The sequence below is a fragment of the Spermophilus citellus genome (genome assembly GCF_964194105.1).
Source record: "Spermophilus citellus genome assembly, chromosome: 2".
Classification (NCBI taxonomy): domain Eukaryota; kingdom Metazoa; phylum Chordata; class Mammalia; order Rodentia; family Sciuridae; genus Spermophilus; species Spermophilus citellus.
In genome coordinates, this window is record NC_138183.1 from 183,951,103 (window position 1) to 183,978,153 (window position 27,051).

At 36.3% G+C, this 27,051-nt stretch overlaps 1 protein-coding gene across 5 annotated transcripts in view; it reads left to right on the forward strand.

Moving 5' to 3' along the window:
• Positions 1-27,051, forward strand: part of DLG2 (discs large MAGUK scaffold protein 2) — a gene marked incomplete at both ends in the record, with an annotated part of 2,048,692 nt that overhangs the window by 1,305,710 nt on the left and 715,931 nt on the right. For all 5 annotated transcript variants that reach the window (XM_081281630.1, XM_081281626.1, XM_081281627.1 and 2 more), the window contains one exon: positions 19,930-19,983. In XM_081281630.1, coding sequence (XP_081137756.1) covers positions 19,930-19,983 — 54 coding nt within the window. The remainder of the gene's footprint in view (positions 1-19,929; positions 19,984-27,051) is intronic.

Genomic DNA, 27,051 nt, shown 5'->3' on the forward strand with positions numbered 1-27,051 from the left:
TGCAACATATATTTCCTGGTTGGTTCCTCCAAAACTACTTGGGATTGTTTGATATATCGATCTAGAGGTGATGGATTAGCTTTAAATTTTTTGCTTTCTGCCAATTTGAGTAAAATTTCCCTAAAGCATTTCTTGAAAAGTTTGTGTATTTACCAAAATAGTGCTACAATAGAGATTTGTAAACATTCTGATAGACTGTGTAGACATATAAAGTGAATTATTAAGTGAATCTGTATTATGTTTCATGTTGTAGAACTGATGTTTGGTCTTGTAATTTATCCAACTAGAAGGACCAGGATAGCTACATTTGGTAGGCTGAGATGAGGTTAAATAGGACTTGGAAGAAGAGTATTAAAATATTTGACTCTTTTAATTTAATCTATTTTGACTGATTGAGGTAACCAATTAGGAATGAGAGAACAGCCTTAAAAAACTAATGACTGCTAAAAATCATTCTGAACCTCTTCAAGAAAAGCATTATTTATGACATAGAAAATCAAGGGATATGTTTCTGTCAACAGTTGGAATGCATAAATCTTCTTTAAAGTTCAAGTTATTTCAAGTGTCTCAAATTAGAAGTCATCATATTTTTCTCTGCAACTTGGGAATCACCTAAATGTTTCAAAGACTACTATATTTAAAGTTCTTCCAACAGAACCACTATGTTCTAATCAGATCTCCAAATTGATCTTGACTATTAAAAGCATAAAACATAATTTTTCAGGAGTCTAAAAACCAATGGTTGGAAGCCATCTAAATTATGTTGTTATAATAATTCTGTTTTGAGTTGGAAGTGAATATATATAGTTCCTGTCTCCTGTCTTTATCAAATTCCTATTTATTTGTTTTATCAAGAAAAGTATGATACTCTGTGTGAAGCACAAGCATCTGCTCCTTCCTGAGCCTTCTCTGGCCAGGCTTATTACTTTCTCCCTTCTTGGTTCCTTGTATGCACCTCTGACTTATCATCTAATTTTTTTCAGTGTTTTCTTCTCTGTTTTATCCAATTACTTATAACTTCTTGGACAGAGGTGAAAAGGAAAGCTGTAGAAAGGAACTAACTTTTTTTAGTTTTTTCTTACTTCCCATCTTGAACTCTTTGATTATAGAAGTTCTTCTATTCCCAGAGCCTAATACACACACACAAAAGATACCTTGGTGAGCATGGGGGGAATGCCTGAATCAACTAAGTGTAGTCTCCAATTCCAGCATTTCCAGTTAAGTCATGGTATTTTCCATTGCCAGTTTTGCTTTTACTGACCTCATAAAATTATTTCTATTTAAATCCATATAGAAAAAAACACTATGCAGTGGGTTTGTATTGTGGGTAGTGATCTGTTAATACATGGGATAGACCCTCATGAGAACAGATAACCTAAGAGTCAATTCTCCTAGTCCACAGGCTATTCCTTTTTCCATTCTAGTACCTGTTCCCAGTTCCTCTACTGTATTCATACACATAAGCATACCCAAGGCATAGGTATCATTACTGTTTGAACTCTAAATGTTTTTTCAGAAGATATTGGAAGTTTTGTAATGTCTCAAAACTTCTCTAATATCTTCCTTATCTTCATTATTTTATGAAGATCTTAAATAAAATCTAGCCATTAGTAAAATATGATCAGTTGAAGATAATAATTAAGCCTCAATTTATTTTTGAGAGCATATGTAATTTAGATTTCAGAGAAAAAGATTATATTCCCTACTTTATGCGGTTGTAACACAATGTTACATATTTCAAACACTCAAACGCATACATATATATGACATTTGTACTGAATGTCATCCATTGTTTATTATATCTTAGTAAATCCTACTGTGCTGATTCTATCATGTTAAAGAAATGAAAATCTATATAGCTCAGTTAATGAAAATGAGTAATGATATAGTTGATCTTAGGAAATCTGACCTGAAAAGTACCTGCTCTTCTATGCATTGATGTGAGTATGGATTCCTAATACATCATTTGAAAGCTGAACTACCTAAGTGGTCTGGACATCTCTCTCACACACAGTAAGCTGTAGAGCACAAATGGCTCTTCAGTCAGTGTGGCTCTGTGCATTAATAAAAAGCCTGACACAAGATCCACAGGCATGATATAATAATACAGACTAAAAGTCACATTATACAATAAACTTAAAGTGTATGGACACCTGGCTAATGCTGTCCTAAGCAGTCTGCAGAGAAGAAGGAAACCAAACTAGGAAATCCTTCAAAGTTTTGAGGTTTGATCTCAAAAAACAGAGCATGCCATATGCTGATGAGATGGAAATTAAAACTAAAGTGCCAAGCAGGCTTATCTTCTGGACCCAAGAACAGATTTTCCCCTATATTTTAGCCTTAAGTGTTGACTGCTGTAAGCTCCTAAATATTTATTGAAATCATGATTTACACAAAGCTCTCTCCTGAAGTCCTATAAGTTGGTTCCATCATTGTAGAGAGCATCTTTGTAGATAATCAGTATCTTTGGGTATCAGGCAAATCAAGGGCTTTGGTATTTCACAACTGATTAGATGTTCTTGTAAAAACAGTCCCTTAATTACTGGTTCTTTTCATAAAGACTTACCTGTGTTCTCATCCATTTATTAGTTCATTCAATTCATTCATATTTTATGGAATCCCCTGCTATTTGCCAGCCTAGGCCCAAGATAAGTTGTGAACCCACTTCTAACTAGTATGTGGCACCATCACTTGGTAAGTAGGCTGTATTGCCTCTTGACCAATGGTGCTGCACTCTTACTGCAATATACAAACTTTGTTTTCCTTATGTTGTTGCTGGACTTTGGGCTTCTGTCAATCAAAGAATAGTTGTGATAATATTCATTCACCCATCTCAAAAAAAAAATCTATTTGGCTCTAGTGTGAATGTCTTGCAGCTTGCTGATCACTGAGAGAAATAACAACAATAATAACAATCAGGAGGATCCCTGATTGATTTTTGTCCCTATGAATTTTCAAATGAACACACAAATCACTCTACTGTCAGATATAAAATATACTAAGTTCCCTTGAATTACCACAAGAACTTGTTTCATGGAAGGGTATCTCATCTGGGTTTTGAAGGTTAACTAGAATTTTGACTGGCAGTGATGATGGAGAAAGTGGTCTCTTCAAGTGGAGTAAAAAATGTAGTGCATTTTCATTTGTTCATCCATTCAACCAATCTTTAGTAAATACTTTCTAAGTGCCAGAAACTATAATATGCCTGGACATACAACAAGAAGTAGAAGTTCAGACTGTGTCCTGGCACATTTACATTCTAGTTGGAAAGCCAGACATTAAATAAGCAGTTACATATATCTCTATATCAGACTTTACTATCCTATGTGAGTTGTTTATTATATTCTTCACCATTGCAATTCAATATTGCACATATACATTCACAGATGCATATTTGTTATAAGAATAATATAGCAACAGTAGGTATTTTTCAAAACCATTATAAACAAAATATTCTTTTCAAACTATTTTTATTGTCTTAAAATACAAGTTCAGATGGGTGTGGTAATGCATGCCTGTGATCCCAGCAGCTTGGAAGACTGAGGCAAGAGGATCAAAAGTTCATGGCCAGCCTGAGCAACTAAGAGGCCCTAATAAACTATCAAGACCCTGTCTCTAAATAAAGAAAAAGGGGGTGGGCTGGGGATGTGGCTCAGTGGTGAAACACCCCTGGGTTCAATCCTTGGTAACAAAGCAAACAAACAAACAAAATCTGTTTTCCAGCAAACAATTAGGACATTCTGTGTGCCCTACACTGGACAGATAACAGGATATAAAAATTCTAATGTATGTTCTAATGTATTTTACATATATTGTCTCAATTTTGTCAACAATTCTCTGATGTATGTACTATCATCTCCATTTTACAAACAAATTTCAAAGAGGAAAAATTCCTCCTTTAGTTACATAGATAATAAATGGTAAGTCTAGGCCTTGAACTTAGTATCAAACCCAAATTCTCTTTTCTTATCCAGTTCACTACAATAAAAAGATAATCATTGAAGCCAACAACTGTAGCCTAGTACAATAGGAGTAGCAATTAAGGGATGCAAAAAAATCACAGTAAGGGCAGCAAGGAGATCTATCTGCCTTCAGTAAGGTGGAAGGATGATCCAGGAAGACTGGGGAAGAAAAGTCCTGAGTCACTCTTAAAATAGGGATTTCAGTGAAGTGAGAGAGAATGAATTAGCCTCTACAAAGGTACTAAAGGCATAAAAGAGCAATGTGGAATGAGGGCAAGTCACCAAGCTTCCCCAAGTTCTGATATACATCTCTGAGCATTAGAGAAGCAAGGTCAGGAATAAGGAAGACTAGAGGTGGGTCATTCATTTGAGATCAGGAATATGGCAGGTAAATTACAAAAAGAACACTGAATAATTCGAGCCCACAGACTAAGGTGCTGGACTCTTGGAAAGAAAATCTTTTTTTTTTTTTTTTTGGGTGCCAGAGATTGAACTCAGGAGGCTCAGGGACTTTTGACCACTGAGTCACATCCCCAGCCCTATTTTGTATTTTATTTAAAGACAGGGTATCACTGAGTTGATTAACACCTCACTTTTGCACTTTTGCTGAGGCTGATTTTGAACTTGTGATCCTCCTGCCTCAGCCTCCCAAGCCACTGGGATTACAGGTGTACACCATCAGAACTGGCCTGGAAGAAAATCTTGAATTGGAGAAAACAATGACTTCCAGAAAATTGACAGCATTACCCTGCTGCACATAGCCTGGCCCACAGCTTGACAACTATAGTGCCTAGAACTGAGGATGAATGGAAAGAAAGAAAGAAAGAAAGAAAGAAAGAAAGAAAGAAAGAAAGAAAGAAAGAAAGAAAGAAAGAAAGAAAGAAAGAAAGAAAGAAAGGAGGGAGGGAGGGAGGGAGGGAGGGAGGGAGGGAGGGAGGGCGGGCATTTTGAAAGGGAAAAGGGCAGGAGAAACCACATGGTTCAGAAGGAAGAAATGAGTAAAATAAGCCTGAAAAGAAGTAAGAAGTGTGGACTGTGGCTTCCTGGGTCCTTAAAAACTTTTTTTTTCTTTCTATTTTTTTTATTGGTTGTTCAAAACATTACAAAGCTCATGACATATCATCTTTCATACATTTGATTCTCTTAGTTTCAGTCCCTTAAGTGGTCTACCCTGATATGCTTCCTATCCTTTTAGTCTACATAATAAATTTCAAATATTTTTTTAAGCTAGTACAAGTGGCTTAATGTTCCTGCAACCAGGATGTGTGTATCCTGCTGATGACGAGTGGCACAGTGATAAGATACAGACCCCAAATGAAGGACAGAACAGAGCTACAGAGACAACATGCCAATCAGCCGAGAGCACTGGGATTCTGTTGTGGGGTTCCATCCTTCAAGAATTAACTCACATCCCCTTCTGCAAAACTCCCCTCATGACTGGCAGCTACATGATAAACCTCCCTCATTACTTCCACCCTGGTTAGCACCCATTCATGAAAAATGAGTAGATGATCTGTTTACAAACTATATCAATCTTAATCCTTTCAGTGTCCATACAAAAAGCCTATTATCATTATCTCCATTTTAGGGGATCAGTGAGATCAGGTACCTTGTTTGAAATCATACAGCAGATAAGACCTACATAGCATCCTGGCATTCTAACCCTCCTCCTACTTGCCTTTCTCCCTCATACCTACCATGCTCCCTTGCCCCTATTTCTCTTGTGTAGTTATTCTGCTTTGTATTATAAGCATTTGGCAGGCTTCTCTCATTTCCACGGAACACTGTAAACTCCTTACAGGGCAGGATCATGTGCTCTTTCTATTTTCTGCAGTGCCAGGTACAGTGACTCAAACATGTTTGATAAATGAACCTGTATGAACTTAAGAATGAGAGAACTTGGGCAGTAATGAGATGATAATGAGAGAAATAATCCTTCTTGTCTCAAATATCTCCTTAAGATTCTTCTCCCCAGCTCCACCCTTACTTTCGCCAACTCTGCTTTTGGTTCCTGGATGTCTGCTTTGAACCATCAGAAACTTAGGTCATCCCTAAATAGATTTGTTCAGTGATGACTGTTGGTCCCAGTTCATGGTGTTCCAAGTGTGTTTTCTCCTTTCCGGATTCTAAATATTACTTGAGTCATCATCCTCAATCATGTTGGATTCATTTCTCTATTTCATTCCCCTTAACCTCACTTTGCATTTCTGTCTAGTACCATCCCAAATTTTAGCCTATTTCCTTCTGAAGAATATGAACAAGGCTATTAATGGAATTCCTATTAGTGAAGAAATAAAGATGAAACTTAATCTATGGAGACGTTCAATTTAAGGGGGGGGGGGGGACACTACCCAAGAAGTGACCTGGATAATTCCAACAACCTGAGACTGCACAGATACCTGGAGCTGGCTGGTAAAAAGGAATAGAACTGTCACTTTTGTTTTTAAACAAAAATGCGAGAGCCTGCTATTTTTTCTCCCTTGTAGAGTTTGCATTTTCATAGACTGCTGGTCTCATACACATCTGGAGTTTACAATAAACTAACACCAAGTGCAGGATGCTTTCCTTGTATCCCGGGATGGTATATTATGTAATGTTTTTGTTTGTTCATCAAAATGGAGTATTAGAACAGATATATTTTTTGTTACAATAGAGGAAAATCCATGTTCCACCATTCCTACCCTCTCACCTGCCCTAGAAATTGCAAAAATAGGACTCCCAAATTTATTTTCTGCAGAATTGGGAATTAATTGTTCAGAGTTAATAGTGGTCTTCCTCCAAAAATCATACACACATTAGACTCTCAAAACTTTTATTGAGTTATTACTAAATATATCATACTCTTTAGCTTCATTTAGATATTTTTAATTGGCATGAAGATACTTAAGAACAATAGGATTTCTAATTTTTATCTTGTGTAGAGACCAAAAAATGTGCTATACATGTGTTTGCTTTTGCCTCTGTTAGTGCTGAAATCTACCACTAACACTATTACCTATCTACCCTATATTTATCTTTCTTGTTATAATTTTCAAAGCAGAATATATGTGATTATTTCTCATTACAATTTTTCCAGACAGGCAGGGCAGGTTTTCCAATATTCTTCATAGTATATGTGTGAAAGTCCAAGTTCAAAAAGTGATCAGGATCCGTAAACAAGACAAGCTAGTAAGAGAGAATCTCAAGTCTCATATACCTTGTGCTCTGAGTGAGAGTTTCTGCTAAAAGAAGAGGAGTCTGATCCTTGCTCTATCTTGTTAGCTTACCCAAGTTACTCAAATTCTCTGAGCCTCAATTTCATCCTACAAAAAAACTAAATACTATAAAAATGTTCCTAGAGTTGTTTACAGTTTAGTAAGACGTCAGTTAAATCCCCAATATAGTAACAAGTAGTAGTGGTGGTGGTGGTTGTTATTATAATTGTTATTAAATTTGTTAATTTTAAAATATTAACTCAAAAGTTTATACTTTTATAAATTTCATCATGTGTTTGTATATGATCCCATGTGCTTCTCAAAGCAACACATGAAATAAATATTTATAATCTTCATTTTTATGTATAAATAGAAATTTTCAGAGAGAATAAATAAACTAAGATCATCATAGAAGTAATAATCAGTGTGAAATTGTGGTCAGATGATTAAAAATATTTTAAGTATTATTGTCTTTTTATGACATTTGAAATTAAATTAGTATTAAAATCATGAAGTATGTAACCTATTTATAGTTGGGTATAACCTTAGAGGTAATATATAGAGTTAAGTGGCCTGAACAGATTCTACAAGGCTATAGTATTTCCTGGAAGCTTCTTCTGCTGACTTTAAGTGCAGGGCTAAGAGCTCCTCATCCTATAAAAAGCATATGATTCAAGAATTCCTATCAATTTAGTGTGGACAAGGAGGATTCATGAAATGTATATTTGCAAATATTGAATTCATAAATAAATTACCTCCTTTTCAGTTGTTTGGGAAAAAAAATTCTTGGTGTCACAAAAGAAGGTTCCAGTGTGCATATGAAGTTGCAATTCCAGTGGACAAAGTGGGTGAGAGTACAGAGGAGAGGGACCTCAGCCTGGGAATCCTTATTGCCTCCAATTTGTGACAGAGAACCAGTGCACCAGAGAACAACCTCCTGTCTGCCTTCTTTCTCTGTTCATTTCCTTTGCTGTTCCCCTGTCTCTCCTCTACCCACAGGAACAAACACTGTTCCTTCAACTTTACCCTGAAACACATTGGTGGAGCACTATGCCAGGGATGGTGGAAGCTAAATGAAACCAGCAGGACCTTGCTTTACAAACTAACAATAAGAAACCATCATAAAACAGAGAAACCAAAAGTTATATACTCAATGCCACTCTGGGTAGCTAAGACAGCTGTGGGGCCAGGAACTGGTTGGCATTTTAAACCCAGAGATTTGTAGGCTCTTGGCTTGTAGAACAAAGAGGTTATTGCTATTTGATGACAATATACAAGCACATCTGCAGACTGTGTTTTCAGCACCAGCAAATGCCAACAATATTTAGCAAACCTTTGTTTTTCTAGTCACCTCTCCTGTTTATCTGTTCTTTCTCCATGGTTTCCCTTCTTGAAAATGGTTCCAAATAGAACATTAATTTTGAATAAAAAATGGAGTTGGGGTGATAGTGAGACTGTTAGACATCAGAATTTTAAACAAGTAGAACTAAAATGTTCTATACCCTGTTCTTCTTTCAACCCAGCCTAAAGTGTCATCTTTCACAAGCAAGACTTAGAACATCTTATAGATCCATCATAGATAAATAGACCTATTATCAATCAATAATGATTACACAATAAACAAACTCATAATTCTTCTTGGTGTCTTTTAACATTTCCTCTCACGCAAAAAAAAAATGTATTCTAGACATGAAATATTTTTGGTGTTCTCTGTGACTTCACCAATGTTTCAGTCTTCAGAATATGACTTAGCATCAAATTATGGTTAGTAGGAGGAAAAATGAAGGCAGGGAGAATTTTTCTTTTCTGTAGTTAAGGCTTACAAAATGTGGAGAAAAACAAGGATGTAAGAGCTTGGTGATAATTCTATGTTTCATGTTAAATTTGTTTGACTTTCTAATATAGAAGAGAATTGCTGATTATATGGTCATGAGGCCAGAAAGTTAACTGGCTAATAAGGCAAAATGTAGACTATGAACATAAAGCAAGAGGATCATAAATGGATTTTTGAGCTGCTTCATCTAAAGCATGCAAGACCCCCATCATTCAGCTAATTCATTAGAAACCAATTTATGCCATGATCCTCATCTAATTTAATTTTTGTCTTTTATTTCCTCATGTCTGTCTTGCCATCATCTCTTCTAAATTTCTCTGTCTGGATGATAAAAGCAAGAAAGTTATTTTCCTGAAAGAAGAGTTGTACAGCATGACCGCCTTCTTTTTCTCCAATATTTCCCAGCAGGGTAAAATTTACAATGAGTAAAATCAAATATTTGATGAGACATGAACTTTTAGAGGTTATTCACTTCACTCTTCATTTCTCAAATGTAGAAGTAAATTGGTGTGTGTGTGTGGGGGGGGTGTCATTAAATTACTATTATACCCTGGGTTACTGAACTGGTGGATCTATAGTCTTGTCAGTCTTGCCATCTTTTTAATAAGGATACAATTTCATGATTGAGTATAGTTACTTACAGGGAGATTGTGCCTGATTTTTAATAGCCATGAAGGAACTTACCTGGGATGTCAGGTAGATTCCATTACAACTAACTTAAAACATTATTTTTATATCATAATACATGGTTATAGAGTATAATATAAAAGTTGCATTCATTTTTAAGATAAACATGAGACTTCAAATAAATGTCCAGTTTGTAGTGGGTCTTTGGGGATATACCTTCACATTCATCTGGAAAGTTTTAAAAATGCTATAGTTGACATTTTAATTTTTTTGTGATTTTGAGTCCTTAGCTTTTCCACAAATTCCATGATTCCTCTCATCTATCCATCCTCTTGAACCAGGGAATAGTAACTCAGGGCAGATAACACTGCCAGCATCTGCCTTCTTTGTTCCACACAGTCTTGTGATAAGATAAGAATATGGATTTGGAACCAAGATGAGTGAACTTCAATTCCACTAATCATTAGTCTAATGATCTTAGGCAAGTTGTGTTAACAGTTCCAAGCCTCATTTTTCTCATCTATAAAATGAGCTTATTTGAAGTTTATGATTCATAGGGTTGTAGTGAGGAATAAAAGTTACTGGGAATAAAGTACCTCTATTTGGTTAGTTTTTCCTTAACTTACATTCTATAGTTTAGAATTTCATGTCTGTGGTGCTTGACAAGGTCCAGAGACCCCACATGGACACCACCAAACAATGTAGTAAAGAACTAGTCACCAAAAGGAAGCATGTATTGCCTGTCTTCCCATTTCAGTAATTCTCAAATCTCAAGGCTTACTCACGTATCTTCTCTGTTATTGCTGTGCTTCTAGTTCCATGGGTCTAAAAATCAACTAACAGTGACCTTTGGTGTGCATTTCATTTGCCAAGCACTGTTAGAATATAGGTAGGGGTATCTGGTAAGGAAATGAAGTGAGACAAGGGCCCTACTCTCAAAAATATTACAGTTTTATCAAGGAGATGTAAATATAACACACAGACTGATTAGCCATTAGCACCATGTTCATTAGGAATGTCAGGGATTGGTGCTTTTACAGAACTTATTTAATAGGTATAATTCAGTGTGAGCTGAAATGAGGTCTGGGTGTGTGTGGAATGCATAGATTGAGTCCTAGATTGATGAGTGGGACAAATTTATGGGGAGCTAAAACATTAGATTGCCCTAAATGGGAAAAATACTTTGGTCTAGGTTGAAAAGTGTGGGAATTACAACTGATTCAAGTTGGAAAAAAGGAAGAAATAATAGAAAAGACATTGTTGTAGGCACCAACAGGTGTGTGTTGAGAGTAGTAAACAACTGGCCCAATGGAAGAAAAGGAGAAGAGGAAAGTAAGCCAAACACTAATCATTTACAGATCATTCATTATATGAAAGGACCTGATTCACATATTACTGAAGAAACAGAAACCTACCTTAGCCTAAAGAACCAAGTTATTGATAGCTTGCTCAGAATAGTGGTACCTAAATCTGGACAATACAACTGCTAAGAGTATAGCTGTTGGTAGCTTAGCGACAGGGAACAGACGGTAACCACATGGCTCTTTCCAGGAATAGCACTACATGGAGTGAATCAGTGAATTAAGTAGATATGTTTATGTGGCATGGGACACATTGACTAACCACATCTGAGATTTGAAATAATGGCTCCATTTTTCATGGGATCTTTAGAGAGCATTTGCATAAAGAAAGTAGTGAGATTTGTAAGAGCTCAGCGTGAATCAGTGGGATTTGAATTATCATGGCTTAATGGTGAAAAAGAGAGAGTTTAAGATTCAAAAGCCCTGGAGTTGAAACCCAGAATATCTTCCCTCTAGATGTCTCATTTTGGTAAATTCACTGAATCTCTGAGCCTCTGTTTATCTATGGACAAGGGAAATCATACCAATCTCTCTAGGGTTATGTAAGGAATAAAAAATAAAATTCAAGTAAAAAATTATTTGCCTAGCACACAGTGAGTATTTAGTCAATTTTAGTTTCCTTTCTTCTTCCTGTAGAAATTAAATGATCAAATGTGTATGAACACCATTTAAAAATTATAAAGCATAATACTGATGCTTAAAATAATTATCAATTTGGGTTTCAACGTTGATCTGCAGATCTGGTTTTGATGAGTTGTTTATTTTAGCTGTGTATACTAAGGGCAAGGAAGACCATGACAAGGGTGCAAGATGGAAGTCTAAAGAGTCTTCAAAATTAACAGTTCAAGCAATTTCAATCTCTTGATCCAAGTGGGACTGATTCTAGAGAAAACTTAGAAAGAACACTGTTTTTTGCTTTTTGGTCTCTTCTTTCTGTGTCTCATCCTCCAGGATGTCCTGTTTTGTTTTGTTTTGGTTTGCCTTTTTCTTTCTTTTTTTTTTGCATTTTTAATTGATTTTTAAAAAGATAAATGACAGTGGAATGCATTACAATTCTTATTACATACATACAGCACAAGATTTCATATCTCTGGTTGTATATAAAGTATGTTGACACCAATTCGTGTCTTCATACATGTACTTTGGATAATGATGTCTATCACATTCCACCATCCTTGCTAACCTCCTGCCCCCTCCCTTCCCCTCCCACCCCTCTGCCCTATCTAGAGTTCATCTATTCCTCCCATGCTCCCCCTCCCTACCCCACTATGAATCAGCCTCCTTATATCAGAGAAAACATTCAGCATTTGTTTTTTGGGGGGATTGGCATCTTCACTTAGCACTAGCTTCTCCAACACCATTCATTGTTTTGCTTTTTTCTGAACTGGGTAAAAAGAGATGACCAACTCAGCCTAAGTCTTTAAGATGTCATGCGTTTCCTGCAAAATATTAGAATATGTCATATCCTAGAGGAGGATCAAATAGTGATAGGAACACTTTATTTCGTATTGGTTGAATATTAATGGTGGGTTTTCAGGGATCAGGGAGAGAATCTGGATACTTAGGAAATTGTAATGGGTACAAGAAGTATATGTTGTGCAGTACGTAAAGATATGCACTTTACAGCCAGACAGGTGTCATTCTTGGCCTGTTATTACCAGCTAAACTTTAGGAAAGTTACTGAACATTAATTTTCATATCTGTATAGTAAGGATAGTATCAATTTCATTATTATGAGAGTTTGGGCAAGCAGAGTTGAGTTGAGCTGAAGAAAAACACAAATCTGCTTGTCTTTCTTGCTATTTTCTGAGCTAGGCTGGCTATAAGGTAAGTAGGGAACAATTGGTGCATTTTATTAGCACTAGACAGAGTGACCAGGATTTTAGCTTCCTCCCAAGTTGTTCCCTTGCGACAGCTGCCATAGCCTTTAACTTGGATTAAGCCTGCCTTGCTTCACTGCTCATGCCACTCACTGCTGTCGCCTCAGGGTCCTCACTTGTTGGGTGCTCTGTCACTTGCAGGTTAAGGGCAAATGACAACTCACAACCATTTGGTTATTCTAGTAGTGATGACTTCTAGCTAGGCTGAAGTGTACCTACCTACTTAGTCTTGTGGATGGGGAACATGAAAAGAAGAAATTTAAAGAAGCAAAATATAAACATGGGAATACATAAATAATCTTATATTCATAGAGCTCTCTTTTGCTTCACCTGAGTTATTTTTCCACCTAACTTCTTGAGAAATAGGTTAACTGGAAAATAGCATTGTCCCATTTTTTAAATGGGGGTTTGCAAGAGATTAAGGGACCTAGAAACCCTGTGAGGATTAGGGAATTGAATTTGAATCAGTACGGTGAGAAATTTCTCTTTAGACTGTGAAAGAGAAACTCGTAACTTTCCAGGCAAAAAATAGCTGTTTTTTTTTTTTTTTTTTTTTTTTTTTTTCCCAGTCTGGTTGCCTAAAAACACTCAAACAAAGAATTCAGAAGATATTGAGGTTACCATCATGGGCTCCTGGGATAGAAAGTCAGGGATTTGGAAATGGTGGTACCTCCTATATTTGTTACCTTAGGCATGTGACTTAGTCATTTTGGGCTTTCTTCCCCTCTTCTCTCCTTCCTTCCACCCTCTGTCTCTCCCTCTCCTTCTCTCCTTCCTTCCCTTTTTTTGCCATTCTTCTCTTAGTTCCTGTCTTTTAATGTTAATAAAATGTTTTTCTTTGAACATTGTGAGAATAAATGCATATTTGTTCTTCTCATATTTGTTTTTCACTCTCTCTCACACAACCACCAATATGTGTTTAATCAGTCATTTGCCAAACAATTTCTCCAAGGGAACTCCTCAATCACCCAGCACGTGTCTGTGTCTTTAGACATTTCCTAGTTGTGCCTGTTGTAGGCGTCCACACCATGCACTGGGGCATTAGTAACTGGAGTAAGGAGAAAGGAGGAGGGTTCCTGGACCAACCAAGATCGCAGTGCACGAACAAATTCGGCTTTGAGCTAGTTTAAAAAAAAATTACATCCAAAGAGATCTGAGAGATCTGATAAAGTCTGATTTCATCCCAAGAGGCAATAGAATAGGAATCTGGAGTCAAACTATTTGGGTTTGCAGACTTTGGAAAAGTTTTTTAAACTCTGTTTCCTCACCTGAAAGTTAAGAAAAATAGTTTTTATCTCATCAGGTTGTATGAGGATTAAGTAATTTAATTTAAATAAGGTAAATGTACCTAAGAGCATGTGGTTATAATTGTCCATCTCAGTATTAATGTTCCTGGGGAATCTAGATATGGCTGTGCTATGGCACCACAGGTTTCAGGTAGTGGTAATTGTGGTTTCTTGGTAAATACTTCAAATAGGAGTAAGATTGTGTTAGTCATCTTTTTTTCCCCCCTGTGACCAAAATATCTGATATGAGAAAGTTAAAGAAGAAAAGATTTGTTTTGACTTAGAGAGGTTTCAGTCCATGATCTTCTGGCTCCATTGTTTTGGGCCTGAGACAAGGCAGAACATCATGGCAGATGGACATGGCAAAAAAAGCTGCACAGCTCATGGTGGCCTAAAGCAAAGAGAGAGGAAATGGTTGGGAATAAGAAATACCTTTACAGGACATAGGACATTCCCCCAGTGACCTAATTCCTCCAACTAGGTCCTACTTCCTATCTAATGTCATCAAATTATTAATTTATCCATGAGTTCATCCGCTGATGAAGTCAGAGCCCTCATGAGCCAATCAGTCCCCCTAAAGCCCCAACATCACTGCGTTGGGGACCTAGCCTTCAACACAGGAGACTGTAGAACACTTGACATCTGAACCATAACAGGGATTCTGCTAATATCAAGGGATGTGGGGCTCTAGTTCAACAGACTGTAGGAAAGGAGGAGATTGAAGAGGATGCTTTGTTCTGTCAGAAAACAAGAGCACAATTCAAGGAATGGAGGAAAATCCTTTCTCCTAACCATGCCACATTTTTGTTTCCAAACTAGGTCAGCATGATGGAGGGTTAGTGAAAAAAGCTAACAAAACACAGTTATCTTGGATTCTACCCTGGCATATCCAATTCAGTGCTTAATATTTAGGTTTTTTTCAGACCTGATAATCCAATATTCTACTTCCTTGACCAAAATCAGGAAATAGTCTGATGAGGGGTCATCCTGTTGTTTACCATGTGTATGTTTGAACTGTGAAACTGAAAGTGTTTGCATGCTTTCTTGTAGTAGCTACACTAAACCAGATGACTTACCTGAGGTTCTAGGATCTCCAGTGCTTGCTGGGAGGCAGGGGTCGCACTCTCCCCCCAGCCCACACATACACACAGAGAATGGGAGAGCAGGGGATCAGGGAGAAAGAGAAGCAGACAGAGGCAAAGGACTCATTTTAAAACTTTTGGTGCCTTCCATTTTGTTTCTAATCATCATTCCATGACAAATACAAAAGTCATTTATAAGACCTATCTCCCTACAATTAGAAAAAAAGTCTTGCCCATTCAGGAGTCTTACACTATAAGGATGAAAAGGTAAGTTAGGGTACCAGCTCCAAAAGCATCTTTCATGTTATTCTTGACATTTTTCCTCCTACTTCATTTTTACCTACTGAAACCACCTGCCTTCTACTTGCTTGTCAGCTGAAATCCCTGCACAATTCCTAGTCTTATAAACCTTACTAGTCACTAGTGATTGTTGTATCTAGTTTACTTGATGAACTAGTGGGTTTCTCTCCTTTTCTATTTTGCTTATCAATAAAGTTTAGGCACAGGCCATGGTTTTGTCTCTTGACCTGCCCACTGGTTAGTCTGCACTCCTAGGCATAAACTTCCCAGAAAGTGGCCCTTGGCTGCCCGGATGCTATACTTCCCTGCCAATATCTTCCTTGAGGAGACATCTTCACTGTTCTTGGCTTGGTGACCTAAAGCTGACTTATGTCAGAGGCATTCCCTGTTCTGGGACTTGGCAAATACCAAGGAGCAGCCATATCAATGGTCAGCGTCAATGAATTCTTTCTAAAGTGTACATTAATTATATCGTATTTTATTGGATTATCTTGATGACAAGCCACAGAAGTTTATCGTTTTCTAGCATAAACCAAGTTGCTGATGTAATATAGGAATGTTTAGTATCCCATGAAATTCAAGGACAGAAAGGTAGCTGGAATTCATGAATAACTTTATCTCATAATTTAAATTTCATCAGCATTCTCAACACTTGCTTTTGGCTTCCCTGTGATTAGCTTTATTCTTCTTGCTTTCTGTAAACTGGCTTTCTTCACATGGAAGAGAATGTAACATAAAAGGAAAACCACTTACATCTTATTGTCTGGGTCACCCAAGGAAGATTGCTCTTCTTAATCCTTTATAGTTTCAAAAGTGCCTGCCTAGATTTACATAAAGACAAGCCTTGAAGTTTCTGATTAAAAGGAGATTTTGTTTTCTTTAGATTTGTTATGAGTCTCTTTCCAGTGAAATGAAACAAGCACCTTGAAGAGGGAGGCTGAAATCTGCTGAATCACTAGTTTGATTTAAGGGTTCAATTAAAGATGATATCCACCATGAAGAAAGAGGGCATATGTGCCAGAGCAGAATTTAGTGTTAAGAAAAACCTTGGAACGAACGATCAAAGTAACCAGGAAATTGGGTTTTAAGACTCAGAAACCAAACTAGATCAAACTAGGCACGACTGCTTATAATTGCAAAAGTGAACAAAGAAACAAAATCCAAGCTGAACCAAGGGAAGATCTGACATTACCAATTGGTGAGAAAAATGCACTCATGGTACACATTTGGAATTCTGCTATACTTTGTATTGCTACCACTTGGATCTTAATTTTCTGCTGATAGATGTGTTACTGAGTACCTAAAATATTCTAAGGAACTTCTATTAAAATCAATCTGGAAGTGTGGGAGAGTCCTGCAGCACACCAAAGGGAGAATTTCCAGAGATGTTGGTACAGCTCTGTAGTGGTGTAGCACATTTTTCCATTTTTCATATGAGCCCACCACGGTGTCTTTTTGGCACTCCTACCAGGGATTGCCAATGTCAGGTGTGTGTGATGTATGTATATGTTCATACAACCAATGAATCCTGCTGGTTCATGCATTTGTATTGACTTTTAGAAGTGCAATTATTAATTGTGACTTCTGGATATTTTTAAAAGTGAGAGGGGGCAAATAGTTTTCATATACCCTAGATCTTATGCTTCAAGATTCATGGAGTCTACATCTTTCAGTTATGAAATTATTATTATTTTATAAAAGCTGATTTTTGTTAGGTAATGGGGGTGAAATAAAGAAAAAAATAAATATTGGATATTGGAAAAGTAGAGTCTTGGTAATATAAGAGATTCTTGGGTTATCTCAGAAATGTTCAACAAAATTTGCAAATATATGTTACCTTTCTTTGTACCCTCATCTATACTTTATAGCTATATTTAGTCAGCAATTCCTGAGTACTTACTAAAATTTTTCTGTGTATATAAGTACTGTGGAGAATTCTGGGGAAGTATATGATCCTTGTCCATTTTTAAACATATAGTCTTAGTGGAAAGAACCAATTTACATATAGGAAATGGCAAATAGCATAAATATAGAAACATTTTTAAATGGCATTGCATATGAAATACAATATGGACATAAATTTTAAGTCTGAAATTTATTATTTTATTATATTAATATAATCTGTAAGAAGGAAAACAAAAGATAGGCTAAAATCCCCAAATCAAATTAATACACATTTATTGATCAAAGTTATATGAGGTAATAGGGGGAAATATGTAGCAATTTGGAAAGTTTTCAGTTTAATCAAAGATATAAGAAACAATTACTTCCATGAGTCACAGGAACCAAGTAGAAAATAGAGAGACCATCACAGCTAGAAACATAAAATTGTAAAAACACATACTAAGGCTTCATAAGAGTGCTTTTAAAATCTAACTGCAGTACCCTGAGGCCTCTGTTGCCTTCAGGATAGTCTTTGATTTGGGTCTTCTATGATACTCTAGCATAAGGATCTTATATCATTTATGATACAGCCAACAAGATGCTGAGATAATGGAGCAGCTTAATATGGGGCAAAAGTGGATTTTGATACCAGAAAGGCCAATATTAAAATTTCAGTTCTCATTTCCCCTGAACTCAATTTCCTAACCTACAGCATAGGGATAGTGATAATAATGCCTCGTCAATATGGTTTTCTGGTGATTAAATGCAGATATATCTATCTATATCCTTACACATGTTAATTTTCAACAATTGTTATTACCTTTGACATGACCTAATTAGGCCCCTTGAGTGCAGCTTCAGTCACTAAATAGCATTGAAATCTCTGAGATAAGTGGCTCATGAACCATCTAACAAATATCTTTATGATAATCTATCTTTAGAAATTCTTACTATTAATACTATTTAATATTAATCTTGAAATTTAGCTTCTGAAGCACATTCAAATATATCACCTCTTTGACCTTCAACCTTTATGAAAGGTGTTTACTATCATTTCCATTCTACAGAGGAGGAAAATGAGTCAGAGAGGCTTAGAGGACTTGGCCCAGAATCACACCTCCAGGAAGTTGCTGAGCTCTCAAATCATGCAATTGAGAAGTAGCTGAACCACCCTTGAGCCCAGGTCTTCTGACTCCAAACCTCATATCCTTCTCCCTACACCAAGTATCTCTCAGCAAGCACTAGTGTGTGTGTGTGTGTGTGTGTGTGTGTGTGTGTGTGTGTGGTGTAATCTTTCTCCAAACCCCTGTTTATCCACAAGATACTTCCCATTGATAATTATGAATATATAACAAAAATCCGGTTGACCCACTCTGTAGATATGTAGGCCAAGTTTATTTTCACCATTCCCAGTGTTTGGGGTTAAGACATGGAATTTTGTTTTGTAAAACCTGCTGGATTGTCTTTTTTCCCCTACTGTTTGATTAGGATTCCACAGGCACAGATTGACATTAAAAAGCTGTTAACTCCAGAGGGCATAGCTAATGAAATGTCCCAAAAGTTGTGCACTTGCCAAAACACCATATCCACATAGGACAGCTCTCGATTAATCATGATGAGAGTATTTCCTCTATCTAAATGAAATATGTAATTTGGAATGGAGATTAAAGATCCTTTGGGGAATGGAGGGAAAGTTGCTGTGAAAATTCTAGAAACTAGAAAATAAAGATAGATCTGCTCAATATTCATGAAGTCAGATTGGTGATGCAAATAGAGATTGCAATCTCTTATTTTCTAATGACTTGGCTTATAGCACTCCTCTATCAGTTTTATAGACATTCCCACTCAACATTAAAAGGAATTACAGCAAATTGTGCAATTGTTTTTAAAGTTTAGCATATCCAAAATGATTTTCTGCCATCTCTGACTAATTTATTAAGGATTTCCAGTTTATATGATCAGAGATACATAATTGGAAAAAATGCTACAACACACATAATAGACAAATATATATTTATATATATTTTGTATATGTATAATGTCAATAAGTGAAGGCTTACTGCATAGGATACAACAAAATTTCATAAGGCAGTTTAAAGAGAATAGTTATAAATATTCATTTAGGTTTAATTTTTGCTTCCATGAAAGTAATCAAATTTCTTCAGCAAAATCATTTTATAAATAGATGTTTCAAATTTTAACTTTCATCCAATGTATTAAAAATCTTTACCTCACACAGTGCAAATTTCCATCTCCCATGTTATATAAAATTTAAGAGGAAGTGAATATAAATTATAGGAATGTTTACTTTGTTTAATTATGTGGTAATATAGCAAATAAGCATTTGAGATTGGGACAGTTATGAAAATGTGAAGGATTTTATTTATTCCCCACCAGCAGGCATGTGTCTGTATAGGTCCACATGAAATACTTCTTGAGTTTTTGTCAAATAAGTTAACAGAATCTGCCTCAGAATAGAATATCTGTTATTTAAAATTTTTTCTACTTCTCTTTTTTAGGCCAGCCCTGCTCCTATAATTGTCAACACAGATACTTTGGACACGATTCCTTATGTAAGTAACATTTTTATTAAGACTCTCTTTAAAAACTATGGTATAACTTAATTAGCTGAATTTAAGCTTAAAACAGTATCAGTGTTATCATCCAATCCAGGTAATCTTATGGATCTTATGTATCGAATTTTGTTTCATGAATTTTCTTTTGATATTTGTTAAATGTTGGCTTTGTCATGCAAATATTTTACCTTTCAAATTCATAGTTAGCACAAGGGCACATCATGAGAAATTTAAAAAAAAAATAAACCAGATAATTCAATTCTGTTTAAATAGTTACTTTGATAGGTAGTTCTCTGTAAAGAGATTGAATTGTACATGGCAGACATAGACAAACTTCTTTGAATTTCTAACTAAAAGAATACTCCAAATCAATTATATGACAGAGCCTAGAATATAAGTGATCAGTAATATTTGATGGATTTTGTTGGGCTTCTAACAAGAATTGGAGAAGTTCTGTGAAGATTGTTAATCTAAGTTAATAAAATCTATGCTTTCACAGAAGCATGGAACTTGGGATAGTAGAATCAGGCAGATCATGAAGCCTGAGAATCTGTAACACAAGCACTATGATGGCCAAAGGTCTAGGGTGGAATCTGGTTGGGAGAGAGAGATCGGATATGGCAGTGGGCTACACTGTAGGGAAGGTCTAGCAAGGCTTTGTGTGTAGGCTCTGGCTGGTGGGTGAAGGATAGTGATCAGGAAAGATGGGACAGTCACATATCCCCCACAGACAGTAGGGGTGAAGTAGGGAAGGAGAGCCACAGGGATAATGGACAAGTATAGATTTGTGGCCTTTGACTAAGTGAGTCAAGAATGTGAAATACTTAGAATAGTAACTGGCACAAAGTAAGTGCTTGGTAAGTATGGGCTATTCCCAGACTTAAACCCCAACTTCAAATACCTTCAGGCCCCAAGCAAATCATAGACACAAATCAAGGAGGAGTAGGATCTATAGGGAATAAAAATCACATGACCCTCTAAAGGGGACAGCTGTCACTTGGGGCCCAGTGCTGCCAGATCATCCCATTTTTCAAGAGAAGCTATACATTTAAATTTTTATATAAATGTTTGCAATTTTTAAATACAGGCAACCACTTTTCAAAAGTTCAAACAGTGTATGCCAAACAAAATGTGTCTAGTCCATAAACTTCCATTGGGGAGTTGTTTACCTCATAAAAACTGGAGGCCCTGAGCAAGTTCTGCCAGCCAGGACTCAGCCACAGGGGAACAGAATGCTAGAATTAGAGTACAAGTTTGGAACTTGATTACAGGAACAAGTGACTAAAACTGGGACATAGGGTCAGGACAGGAATAACAGCAAGCAGGACTTAATACTGAATCACCTGAGTTACCCAGCTAGAGCTTCTTAAATCTTTCTGAACAAGAGAAGTTTGGGCCAGAACAGAAATGGGGTTAAGCATACTGGTAGGAATCGACTGGCCTCAGTGATGAAAAGTTAAGGGCTCTGCAGAAAGAAATAAAGCAACTAATTAAAAGAAACTGATGTCCCTTATTCTATCTGCCACTCTTCCTAGCTTTATTTATTCATCAAACACATATTGAGTTTACTTAATGCCTAATATTGTTTTAAAGACTTAATAAACATTAACTCGTTTGGTCATTGTAATAATTCTATAAGATAGATACTATTAATTTCTCTATTTCACAATGTGAAATCAAGTCAAAAAGAGGTTAAGTAACTTGCTCAAAGGCTCACAGTAGGAGATAGAGCCAGGAGTGAATGCAGGTAGTTTGGCTACAGAATTTACAGATTTTATTAACACCTATCATGTGGCTACTTATGTTTCTCCTTCATCCCTGTGTTTTTACTTTCAGCTTCTTGAGAGTCAGTGTAGTAGATTTGGGTGGGAGACATCTTGTCACAGAGGCTTCAATACCCTTGTGACAGGGGCCCATATATGTATATATTAATGAATTTGTATTCCAAACTAAAGTCTTTATGATAGCCATCAACAAAGCAGGTAAGCTGTGCTTTATAGAAGTAGACTTGGAGCACAGAGGCTTGATTTTGCAAGGAGAAACACTTCCCTGTAGTGTATCTATACTATTTCAAATCTTTATTTGGATTCTTGTCAGATGCCCCCATGTAGAAACTGTTTATTATCAATCTAAGATCTAAGGATCTTGTGTAGATTTGCTCAATTGGTATGGCAACTAGGTAGCTAGTGAAATCAGCAACATGTAACAAATTATTCAAACTGTTCCCACTCTCCTAAATATCAACTTTGACTCTTCTCAGAGCTTTTTATTTTTATTTATTTATTTATTTAAAGACCTGCACTTTTTTCACACTCTTCTACTTTGTGTTTCCTTGAGTTAGGTCTTTGGAGAGGTGTGCTGAGTAGCTTGGTATGGGGAAAACTTCTAAATTTCTATGAGAGTTGTAAGCACACCCTTTCGTCTTTCTGAACACGTATTAATCTATAAGGCAGACATCAGGAGGCCTACGTCAGAGGTTGTTATGAAATCAAATCAGATTTTGTGTATGACATCATACTTTGTTCACTTTTGGCTGAGAACAGCTGGGTATTTATGTTTTTTATTAAAAGTACTTAGAAAGTAATACATACTGAACTCTGGGAGAATTTTAAATATAAATGCCTTCCTCCACATAGAATAAACATGAATACACTATCTCTCAAGAATAGCAGATTTCACACACAGCCATTACTGTGGATATGCTTAGGTTCTTGGCATAGTCCCCACTCTTCCCTTTTTTTCCTGACTCACTGGGTAACCTTGAACAAATCACTGTTCCTTGCACAGTCTATTTTCTATTTTCTCATTCCCCAGTGTTCTATACTTTGTTTTCCTCTTTTCTTTCTCATGTTCTACTTGTTCACATAATTTCAGCTCTATTTAATGAAAAAATGATTTCAGAGTTCCCCAGGGCATTTTAGTCATGTTGCATAAGAACATTTCCTTCTTAAAAAATATTACCTGAATGACAAATTTAAGCTTATATATGAAAGTTCAGCTCAAAAATAATTTTATTATAAGTAAATGTACTAATTTTGCTGATTAGCAAATTTGATTTTAGATATAAATGGTTTTTATGGAAATGGTTCCTTGGCATATGTGCAAAGGGCAATTGAATAATTAAAGGAAATTTCCAGGGCCAAAGAGAATTTTTATGTAAGTGTCTATTAAAGATACAAAAGATATTTAAAGATTTCTGCTTTTTTTTAGAAAGGTAAATTAAGGGATTTCAGAAACCTGCCATTAATGAAGGGGTCACAGAGGTTCTTATGTATGAATGCCTCAAATAAGCTCAATCTTATGTAGGATCATGATAGTTTAAGGTTGGGTGGGACCTTGCATGTGGAACAGCCTAGCCTCTGGTGCAAAGCACAAGTCTCCTGTGTGAAAGTTAAACTCATCACAAAGAGAAGCAGCAAGAAGGGAGGGAGAGAGAAAGAAAAAAAACATTTTCTCATTTCAGAACTCTTCTGGTTTCTATTTTTCACTCTACCTTTTTATTCTTCCTCGTTATGTGTTGAATATTGTTCTATACCAGATATTGAAAATATTCTTTTCTTAGGGAGTTCAGTGAGTAGAGCCTAATTGTGACCTGTATGTCTGGCTCCCTGAAGGTTGATGTAGTCACATGGTACAAGTTCCCCTCCTGGTGCTCTGCAGTCCACAAACATGTTGATTCATTCCCAATATACTTCTTCCTTTCAGTACACATGGCAGAACATTGAACACTATCCAAGCAAATCTCATTCTTTCAGCTGAAAATAAATTTAATCAGAGAGGTGCTAAATTTTTTTCTACAGTTTTCTCTAGTATTCATTTCATTCATTTTCTTACCCATCTTCTGAAAATACACTGTGTAAAGTGATATACTTAAGAATCACTCATTTTAAATCTCAGTGAGTAACTGGGAGCTCAATTATTTTAAACCTCTCACATTATAGATATAGTTATTCTAGCTCAACTAGTTAATGGTGAAGCTCAGTCTATAGCTGACTGTTATCCCATGTGTGTAACAATGAGTTTTGGTGTGTGACAATCAAGAAATCAGTGGCATAATAGTACTATCATGTATATCTTAAAAGAACAAAGACAAAAGATTTCAGAGGCATATGACAATGAGTATTTATTTCTCCTGTACCTGTTTGCCCTTTGGCTAAGGCCAACTGCTTCAGGCTGTAAAATACCAGAGTGGCTGGAGTATCTCTGATTCATGTTTCAATCTAGGTTCCATTTCTGGGACAGCGGTAATTGTGGGTATATTTTTTGTATCACTATGGCCAAAGCACAAGGCTCAAGCCCATATGACACATCAAAATTGAAGGCTCTGCTGTGTTAAATTCATTCATAGCCATTTGGTCAAAATAAGTCACATTGGAAAGCTCAAAGTAGAGGAAGGAGTGGGCATTTGTTAAACAATAAGCTAATGAACTACATTCAGGCCTTAAGTAAGAGGGCTTAGAATTCGTATATATCTCTTTATTTTTTAAAAATGATACAAACACAGGAGTTTTACACTTTAAAAATATTGATAGGTCAATGACACTAAACAAAATGAAAAAGACCTGGTTCAAGTCATATGAGGAGTGAAAATTTTATTTTCAAGGGATACAAATGATTATGGAAAGAAGGGCAGAAGTTCCAGGATCATTGCTTAGAAACCCTCCCAGAAAAGTGAAAGAGAGAGGGGAGTGTAAGTAAAGGGCAAAGAAAGATGAGTTAGACTTAAAGGAATAAGAGAAGGTCCTTAGTAGTATCACATATTGGATTTGGCTGCCAATAGGATCATCTGTGTCAAAGTTACTTGAAAACAATCCTAATATCGCATGATCATATTAGAGGTGAGATTTGTACAGAGTGCCTTCAAATGTGATCAGTCATTGGATGCCAACAAAGCTATGGATTAGGGACATAGGACAAGAGAGTGAATTAACAGAAAAATATGATATGAAGGCAAGGTGGACAATATGAGTGAAAGTAAGAGAGGAGAGTGAGACAAAATACAGGATGCCATCCATGGGTTGAGGAAAATAGAGAAGGAATTACATTAGCAGTGAGTTTCATCTGGGCACCATAGAGTGGGCTCCAGGCTAATAGGGGTTGCTAAGCAATGTGTAAATGACACTTCTGATTGATTCCAGCAGTAGAAAGCTGAGGGAAAGAGTTCTCTGAGGAGGAAGTTGCCATTTTCTCTAAGTAAGATGACCAAGCACTTGGCTGTAGTGCTGGACAGTTTGGCATTAATTTCTTTGAGTCACTATATACAATAAAAGATCTTTGTGATTTAGGCTACTGTTCACTTTTAATTGGGCAATTTTCTAGAATTACTTGTGATAGGAAAGGAAGTAGAATACATTTATCTATTTGAACCCTCTGGGAAATGATTAATACTGATAAGATGTTTGGGGAAAATTTGTTTTAGCATATTTCTCTTTCAATAGACAGGTTAACTTATTTTGTGTTTTTTTTCCCCCCAGAGACACTGCTAAAACCATATTGTTGATGTTCTTATCTTTTGGGAATATAGTATTATCCAGATAAAAAAAAATTCTTACCTGCCAGAGAAGAGCTTATTTGGGGATAAAGTATGCCCAGGAGGCAATACAAATTCAGTACTAGAGGCAAAGTTATCAGTATTTGTTCCAGTCTCAAATCTGGCCAAAGTTGACAATTGACATTTTTCAATTGTCAGAATCAGCTGATCCCCTACTCTCTTATACTTGTCACTTTGCTAGAGGTGGAGCTGGACAATGCTATCCATATTAACAATGTTAATATGGATACAAATCATCTGGGGACCTTGTGCAGACTGAGTCAGTAGGTCTAGATTGGGGGCTGGAAGTTTGAGTTTCTGATTAAAAAACAAGCAAACAAACAAACAAACAAACAAACTTGTGGTGAGGCAGAAACTGCTAGATTTTACACCACACTTGAGTGACCTGAGAATATAAGACAAGTGTTTTTTCTTTCATTCACAACTAGGATCTAAGCCTACGATTGCCAGCTAATACTTACGTGTTTTGGTTAAATCAAATTATCTAACTAAACCGCCATTTCATTTTATATAAAGTGAGAATAATGTTTGTCTTACAGTGATTGTTATGAATATTCTTTCTAGTATGTAGAAAATACTTAATGACTATTCATCATAAGATTGGGAGTAGAGTGAGGGTATACCTTTGATAAAATAAAACATTCCTCTGACTTAATCTTGAATTGTTGAGCCAGAAATGCAGATGCCAAGGCTAGTTCAGGTAGGATCAATGGCAGTTATGTTGTTCAGTGGTCTCGTGCACATCTACAGCTTGGCTACTCAGTCTGTGGCCTGTGTACTAGCACCAGCAGCACTACCTGGGAGCTTGCAAATAATAGACTCTAAGGTCCTGCCCCAGACCCACTAAGTTGGAAACTGTTTTTAACAAGAGCCTCAGAGATTTGTATGAATATTAAAGTTTGAGAAACATGACTCAATCTGACAGAGAAGCTTCAAGAACAAAGGAAAAATAATCATGAGAAATATTTTTGTAGCTTCTCAAATGCTACTGAAGGTATGGTCTGTGAACTGACAGTATCAGATCTCACAGGAAAGATTATTAGAACTGCAGACTCATCAGCTCCAGCCCAGATCTATAGAATCCTAAACTCTGAGAGTACAACCAAGGAATCTGGGTCTTTTAAAGCACCTTAGGTAATTTTTATGCACAGTGAAGAGATGCCGCTCTACAATACCTAAGGCACTTTTATAATCTAGTGGGGATCCAAAGCAGCTCTGGCTGCTAAACTGAAGTATAAGTGAGGGTTAGGAGGAAATAATGCATACAGGAAGGACCAAAGAAAACTTTAGAGGATTACTGAAGAACAATGATAAGACAGTTTGCATTAAACCAAGCCAGTGTCTAATCCTAGTGGTATTTTTATTCAAAAATCACTTGAAACACTCTTAAAAAAACATTCTTTCTCATAGTCTAGTGGAGAAAATATATGTTAATAAAAATGTATTATGCATAGTGAAAAGCACATGCTTTAACTCTGCCTGGCTCACTCCTACATATCCTAAAGTTTTCAGTT